The sequence below is a fragment of the Phoxinus phoxinus genome, assembly GCF_949152265.1.
Source record: "Phoxinus phoxinus genome assembly, chromosome: 13".
Classification (NCBI taxonomy): Eukaryota; Metazoa; Chordata; class Actinopteri; order Cypriniformes; family Leuciscidae; genus Phoxinus; species Phoxinus phoxinus.
The window spans coordinates 1721902-1730000 of NC_136888.1; the positions used below are offsets into that span (position 1 = coordinate 1721902).

Below are 8099 nucleotides of genomic sequence, written 5' to 3' on the forward strand. Positions count from 1 at the left end.
TCACCTCAGGTCCCGTAATGCTCAAAGCCCTCTCCACCGTTGGTCCTGCCCAGCTCAAAGCCCTCTTCGCCGCTGGTCCTGCCCAGCTCACAGCCCTCTTCGCCACTGGTCCTGCCCAGCTCACAGCCCTCTTCGCCGCTGGTCCTGCCCAGCTCACAGCCCTCTTCGCCGCTGGTCCTGCCCAGCTCACAGCCCTCTTCGCCGCTGGTCCTGCCCAGCTCACAGCCCTCTTCGCCACTGGTCCTGCCCAGCTCAAAGCCCTCTTCGCCGCTGGTCCTGCCCAGCTCAAAGTCCTCTTCGCCGCTGGTCCTGCCCAGCTCACAGCCCTCTTCACCGCTGGTCCTGCCCAGCTCACAGCCCTCTTCACCGCTGGTCCTGCCCAGCTCACAGCCCTCTTCGCCGCTGGTCCTGCCCAGCTCAAAGTCCTCTTCGCCGCTGGTCCTGCCCAGCTCACAGCCCTCTTCACCGCTGGTCCTGCCCAGCTCACAGCCCTCTTCACCGCTGGTCCTGCCCAGCTCACAGCCCTCTTCGCCACTGGTCCTGCCCAGCTCACAGCCCTCTTCGCCACTGGTCCTGCCCAGCTCAAAGCCCTCTTCACCGCTGGTCCTGCCCAGCTCACAGCCCTCTTCGCCACTGGTCCTGCCCAGCTCAAAGCCCTCTTCACCGCTGGTCCTGCCCAGCTCACAGCCCTCCTCGCCACTGGTCCTGCCCAGCTCACAGCCCTCTTCACCGCTGGTCCTGCCCAGCTCACAGCCCTCTTCACCGCTGGTCCTGCCCAGCTCACAGCCCTCTTCGCCGCTGGTCCTGCCCAGCTCAAAGCCCTCTTCTCCGCTGGTCCTGCCCAGCTCACAGCCCTCTTCACCGCTGGTCCTGCCCAGCTCACAGCCCACTTCACCGCTGGTCCTGCCCAGCTCACAGCCCTCTTCACCGCTGGTCCTGCCCAGCTCACAGCCCTCTCCACCGCTGGTCCTGCCCAGCTCACAGCCCTCTTCGCCGCTGGTCCTGCCCAGCTCAAAGCCCTCTTCGCCGCTGGTCCTGCCCAGCTCACAGCCCTCTTCGCCGCTGGTCCTGCCCAGCTCACAGCCCTCTTTGCCGCTGGTCCTGCCCAGCTCACAGCCCTCTTCACCGCTGGTCCTGCCCAGCTCACAGCCCTCTTCGCTGCTGGTCCTGCCCAGCTCAAAGCCCTCTTCACCGCTGGTCCTGCCCAGCTCACAGCCCTCTTCGCCGCTGGTCCTGCCCAGCTCACAGCCCTCTTCGCCGCTGGTCCTGCCCAGCTCACAGCCCTCTTCGCCGCTGGTCCTGCCCAGCTCACAGCCCTCTTCGCCGCTGGTCCCGCCCAGCTCACAGCCCTCTTCGCCGCTGGTCCTGCCCAGCTCACAGCCCTCTTCGCCGCTGGTCCTGCCCAGCTCACAGCCCTCTTCGCCGCTGGTCCCGCCCAGCTCAAAGCCCCCTTTGTCTTTGCCGCTGGTCCTGTCCAGTGCTGACCTCCCCAAGAATTTTTTTTTTGGGGGGGGAATAAGTACTCTGAGGGGACCCTGGAGGCCCTTCCGACACGATTCCCATGGCCACCCGAAGGGACTTCTCCGCCATGGCCACCCGAAGGGTCTTCTCCGCCATGGCCACCCGAAGGGTCTTCTCCGCCATGGCCACCCGAAGGGTCTTCTCCGCCATGGTCGGCAATACCATCCTGGAGTCTCCTGTCTGTCCTCTCCCTGCCCCCCTTCCGGTCACAGACCCCAGGATGCCCACCCTCCCTCCCGTGTTCTGCCTTCTACGGCGCGGTTCGGGCCTAGTGGGAGGGGGGGGGGGGGAGTAATGTCACATTCTACACCTTCATCTCCGTCTGTGTCTGCACTACATCTCCCATCATCCTCCCTCACCTTCACCTTCTCATGATCTTCATTATCTTCACCGTCATCACCTGTGTTCTGTTAATCATTCATTCATCTTCATCACCTGTGTCTTGTCAATCACCTTCATCTGTGTCACCTTGTTTTCTTTCATTATCTGTGTGTATTTAAGTTACTCTTCAGCCAGTGTTCACTGGCCGGTTATTGTTTGTGCACACGCACACTGTTTCGAGTGTTGTTTGGATTCTGCTTGTGAAAATACTAGTACATCTACTAGTTTGCTAGTATATCGCCTGACCATCTTCTTCTTCATCGGACCTCTTGACGTTACAATTATAGGTTGTATTTTTAAACAGTTTGAATATTTTGGAAGTGAAATATGAAAGGTGAATATGGATTATTGAATTTTTATTAATGAAAATGTGTTTGAAATGTTTTGAATTGAAATATTCACAGCCTAAATATACAACCATGATGAATTTCATCCCATAAAAATGCAAGCCCTAAAAATACAATGCATTAAAATGAAAGCATGGTTAATGCAATGCATATTTTTTTTCCAAGTAGTGCAATTCAACAGGCTTTTTTATTTCAAAAACATTTGGCATTATTTTACTTCCATAATGCCACATCTCAACTGTTTAATACTTACTCGCACATCCAAACGTAGAAGGGCCTCATCTTCTTTCCGATCGCATGAACGATCCAAAACAGCCGTCGATCCTCTCACACTGCGCGGCTCTCATGGACGTCAGTGCCTTGACCGCAGTCGCAGCGGTCTCCTCCGGAAGCGCAGTCTTTGACAGTTTACAACTTATCGTGTGTAGGTGGCTTTTTGATGACTTGTGGTCCTTAATTGCTTCTAATTTTAAGTTTTTAGTCCCGATTACAAAATGAGTTGACTTCGCTTTTCTGAGCCATACACACGACAGTCACTGCAGTGTTCTGCACTGCTGTCATAAATCAGCCACTCACGAACCTTGCCGTTGTCACCAATTGTACACTTTGTATTAAAACGTCTTCTTTTGCTTTTCTTTGACTCATCCTCATCTTTTTGTTGGTTGTTTGTTTTTTAGCTAAAATCCAACAAAATGGCGGACTTCGTTGAAATGTAAAATAACAACAGTTGCAAAAAAAACCTAATAAATCACTCAATTCTCGGCAGGTAGATTGACAGTGTTACCCGCCAATTGCAAAATTCACCCGCATTTGGCTCGTGGACGGTTGTTAATTTCAGGCCCTGGCCACCGTGAAGAAATGAGTGGCCAATCATGCGACCAGCAACAACAAATAAGTCGCTATCAAGCAGAGTTTGCCTGCAGCATGGAACAAGGCGATCCTGTTCACCTCAAACAGGAGTGTTATATCTGCTACACCTGATAAAGAATTTAATGGTACACTATTAATATTCATGCCATTTTTTTGTATTAATTAGGATGATATTGACACAAAATTGCAATTATAGAATGAATACCAAAATTTACAGAAAAACCAGCCCTCAACTTCTCAATAGTCATACTCAGGTGTCAAAGTCAAAGTCAAAGTACCTTTATTGTCCCACAAGGGGAAATTGGATTTGCAGCAAATGCTCCACATAAAACACATCAACATACAACAACACTCACCAACAAAACCAACCAGCAGAGAAGGAATTCACATTAACGCCCAGTGTACATAATGTGTAATAAATAAATAAATAAATAAAATACAGGACACAATTAAGTAGATTTTGTAAGTCGGCGGCGCCCCTTCGTCTTCAGGCAGGAAATGCAGATTCCGTCCCCTCGGATTGCGAGCTACGGACGGGGCCTACGCCAAATAACTTTATAACACAATACTTGCTTGCTGGGCTGTTAATAAATGTATACTTTGTCACGTCATTTTGCCTCCCGAGTCTTTCTGGTAGAAATTAATCAACACTGAACTTACTTAAGCAGGACAATGACACTATTTTCTTCTAGAGCTGCTGTACAGCCAAGACTAACTTTGTTTCATTATTTTCCTGTTATCTCTGTTAAGCTGCTTTGAAACAATCTGTATTGTAAAAAGCACTGTAGAAATAAAGGTGACTTGAAATAATTTTGTCAGATAAATACTGTACCTTCACTAAGTTTAGTGTTTTGTTCTTCCCTCATATATAAAAATATTTTCCTCATATTTTGATGGTTTAAGCAAACTTGTAGGGTCATAAAAAAAAAAAAAAAGTTTTTTTGCACATCACTTTTGGCCACCACTTGGTGTGGTCAGTGTCACAATTGTGCTATTCAAGAGCCTGCTCACTGTGGACTGAAGGGCCCGAGTCATCACAGGTGCACTGCTGCATTTGTCCAAAAATATAATTATTACGTTCATTTCATTGCTATAAAATTTCTTAACGGTAAGTTACAAAAAAAATACCTTGATGATTACTTTTTATTGTTTGATCAACTCATTTAATATCATATTTTCGTTGAAAAGTGCATGTCCTCTCGGCTGCCATCTTGTTACTCCTAACTAGGTTAGGAGACCTCTCCAGCTCTCCTAAATAAATTAGGAGCTGAGACCAAGTCTTAACACTTAGAAACCTTTATGAATCACACTTATTCTTAAGTTTAGGAATAAGAGTAAAATTATGTAATTCTTAGAATTTTTACAGACTTGAGACTAAAATTTTACTCTGAGTGGCTTTATACATACGGGCCCTGATTGCTGACTGTAAAACTGTGTGTGTGTTTGCCCGTGTGATGAGTCCGTGTGCATATCTGAATGGCAGTGTGTTCCTTGTGAAAACAAGAGATTTTCTGCATGAAAATTGTGCCAAATGCAGAGAATTGTGTGTAGTGTTTTGAGAAAAGTGTGTTTGAGAACTGCAGTCTGAGTGTACAGCAGGAGTTGTGCTTGTAGTTCAGCAGAACTGGTTCAGGGGGTTGGTGAATGAGTGACATGTTGTGGTTATTGTGTCTCAAGTACCAGTAATTGTGTGTAAACTATTGAGAAAAACTGTAAGTTTAGTTTGTGTTTAAGGTATTTTACTGATATTCACTAGACAGAATTTCGTTGTAGTACTATAAATTACAATAAAGTCTAAAGTTGACATTTTTAGACCCCAATAAAACACAATTAAAATGAAAAGACAATTTCATTTATTTAAAAAAAAATTCTATAAAGACATTTATTATTTATGTATGAATAATAAAACAAACACGTGTTAAACTGCAAGCATAAGGTTAGGAGGAAAACTATATATATAAATAAATTATATACATTTAAATTAATACAAATGTATTTATTATGTGTATGCGCTCATCTCCCAATAATATTTATCATTTACATCCATGTACTTAAGTGAGCAAATTATTATTTAAACTGAAATAAACAATTATTTATTTACAAATTCATTGAAACTGCATGTGTAGAATTAGGCTCAGTTTCTAGACAAAAATATTAATTAATGATGTGAAAATGAGCAACGTGACAAACTTCACTGTTGTTTATTGATCTGTTAAAGCAACATGAGAGTGTGTGTTGCTGTAGTGCTGGATATCAGTCATGTGATCATCACGGCCCAATCACAGCCACCGATACTCAGATCAACAGCACTCTTACTCATGAGATGTGGAGTCAATATTGGGAACATGATGAGAGCAGAAGATCCAGATCTACAGGAGTGACTTTACTGACTATTGACCGGTAAGATCCTCAGAGAGTCAGAACACCAGAAGAATGGAAAGAGTGTGTGAGTGAAGGTGGTTGTGAATGTGTGTAGATGTGTGTGAGTTACAGGATCAGAGAACGACACCGTTCCTCCGTCATAGTCCAGATTCACTCGAACACGATCAAGCTTCTGTTTAACACGAAAACCAGAAACTGGAGTCAATCCGTACGTCACTCTCCAGACATCAGTGCTGAAGAAGACACCTCCCTTCCTCTGGTTTGATGCTGTAGTGACTCCAAGAGTCCAGAGTTCACTCTCTTTAACCTCCACATCCCAGCAGTGTGTTCCTGAGTCAAAACCCTCTGAACCCAGAACACAGTAATAAGAGTTGAATCTCTCTGGATTATCAGGAATAGTTTGATTGTTCCCGCTGTTTCTCACACCGGTCAGATCATCCGACAGGACGAGAAGTGGATGAGCCGTGTTTGGATCCAGAATCACAGGAGCTGATGAGACACAATCAACAGAGGCTTTTATTCTGATCTTCATATGATGATCAACAGTGAACCCAACACAGATTATTATGAGTTATGATACTCGTCCTGTCGATCACACACACTTTCCTCTGATCACTGTCAGCGCTGATATTATCCACACTCGTCTTCATCATCAGCGTTTAACGGCATCAACTACAGACATTACATATGGCATTCAGACGTGTGTGTCCATCAACAGTGTGTGTGTGTGTGTGTGTGTGTGTGTGATCATATGGCATTCAGACATTTGTGTCCATCAAGAGAAACTGATTAAAGTTACAATAATAAATCAATGAGATCTGTTGAGATTTATGATGAAGAAGAAACACTGTAAGTGTGTGTGTGTGTGTGTGTGTGTGTGATCTTCAGCAGCTTCTGTGTGTGTGTGTGTGTGTGTGTGATCTTCAGCAGCTTCTGTGTGTGTGTGTGTGTGTGTGTGTGTGTGTGTGTGTGTGTGTGTGTGTGTGATCTTCAGCAGGTTCTGTGTGTGTGTGTGTGTGATCTTCAGCAGCTTCTGTGTGTGTGTGTGTGTGTGTGTGTGCGTGTGTGTGTGTGAGATCTTCAGCAGCTTCTGTGTGTGTGTGTGTGTGTGTGTGTGTGTGATCTTCAGCAGCTTCTCTGTGTGTGTGTGTGTGTGTGTGTGTGTGTGTGTGTGTGTGTGTGATCTTCTGCAGCTTCTGTGTGTGTGTGTGTGAGTGTGTGTGTGTGTGTGTGATCTTCTGCAGCTTGTGTGTGTGATCTTCAGCAGCTTGTGTGTGTGTGTGTGTGTTTGTGTGATCTTCTGCAGTGTGTGTGTGTGTGTGTGTGTGTGTGTGATCTTCCGCAGCTTGTGTGTGTGTGTGTGTGTGTGTGTGTGTGTGTGTGTGTGTGATCTTCTGCAGCTTGCGTGTATGTGTGTGTGTGTGATCTTCTGCAGCTTGTGTGTGTGTGTGTGTGTGTGTGTATGTGTGTGATCTTCTGCAGCGTGTGTGTGTTTGTGTGATCTTCTGCAGTTTGTGTGTGTGTTTGTGTGATCTTCTGCAGCTTGTGTGTGTGTGTGTGCGATCTTCTGCAGCTTCTGTGTGTGTGTGTGTGTGTGTGTGTGAGATCTTCAGCGGCTTCTGTGTGTGTGTGTGTGTGTGTGTGTGATCTTCAGCAGCTTCTGTGTGTGTGTGTGTGTGTGTGTGTGTGATCTTCAGCAGCTTGTGTGTGTGTGTGTGTGTGTGTGTGTAATCTAGGGCTGCAACTAACGATTATTTTAATAATCGATTAATCTGTCGATTATTTTTTCGATTAATCGATTAATCGGACAAAAATACAATAAAAAAAAGCATTCATTCCTAACCCTTTATTCAAAAACAGAACTGACAGTGCAAATTCACAGTGCAAAAAAATCTTCAGAAAGTGCACAAACAGGTCGCTCCTTGATAGGGATGCACCGATACCATTTTTTTCAGAACCGATCTGATACCAAAAATTCTGAGTATCGACCGATACCAATCCGATACCAGGGCAGTTTTTTTAAAAATCAAGTAGAATTTCTATAAATGTGTGTTGAACTGATAATCACTATTTTGTGTCTTAAACACATTCTACTTAATACAGACAACTTCATTACAAAAAAAAAAAAAAAAAGACCAAAGACCATAAATGCTATTATAAACTAGAATAGTGGATAATTAAGCATACAATTTAGTCTAGAAAAATCACAAGTGCACAATAATTGTATTAAATCTGAACATGAAAAAACTTTTAGTGAGGAACAAATATTAGAATAAGTGTAACACTAAATTTGGTAAAACGTTACACATTGCTCTTTGTATTGTTGTAAAATACATTCATGAAAAACAAGATAACAAAAATCAAAAAGATTAATTCTTTTATAGCCTACAATAAAATTGAGACATGTTTTAAATGTATAGCACATCGGTTTAATGAGGCAGCAACATGATGGATAGTACAGAACTAGAAAAGCTATTAATAATCGTTCATTGCGTCGCTGTATTATGATATGAAAGGCCCCAGTAGGCTACAGTGCGGCACACAGCGCTTATGCGCATCGCGAGCGCAGAATGACGCGCTTGAAGCAACACGAGTCAC

The 8099-nt window shown here is 44.8% G+C and overlaps 1 protein-coding gene across 1 annotated transcript in view; it reads right to left on the reverse strand.

Annotated features, from left to right (window-relative positions):
* Positions 1-4955: 4955 nt before the first annotated feature.
* Positions 4956-8099, reverse strand: part of LOC307009352 (nuclear factor 7, ovary-like) — a 16031-nt gene continuing 12887 nt past the window's right edge. Inside the window, exon 6 of the mRNA XM_079633034.1 lies at positions 4956-5990. Within this exon, the coding sequence (XP_079489160.1) occupies positions 5503-5990 (488 nt within the window). The 3' untranslated portion in view covers positions 4956-5502. The remainder of the gene's footprint in view (positions 5991-8099) is intronic.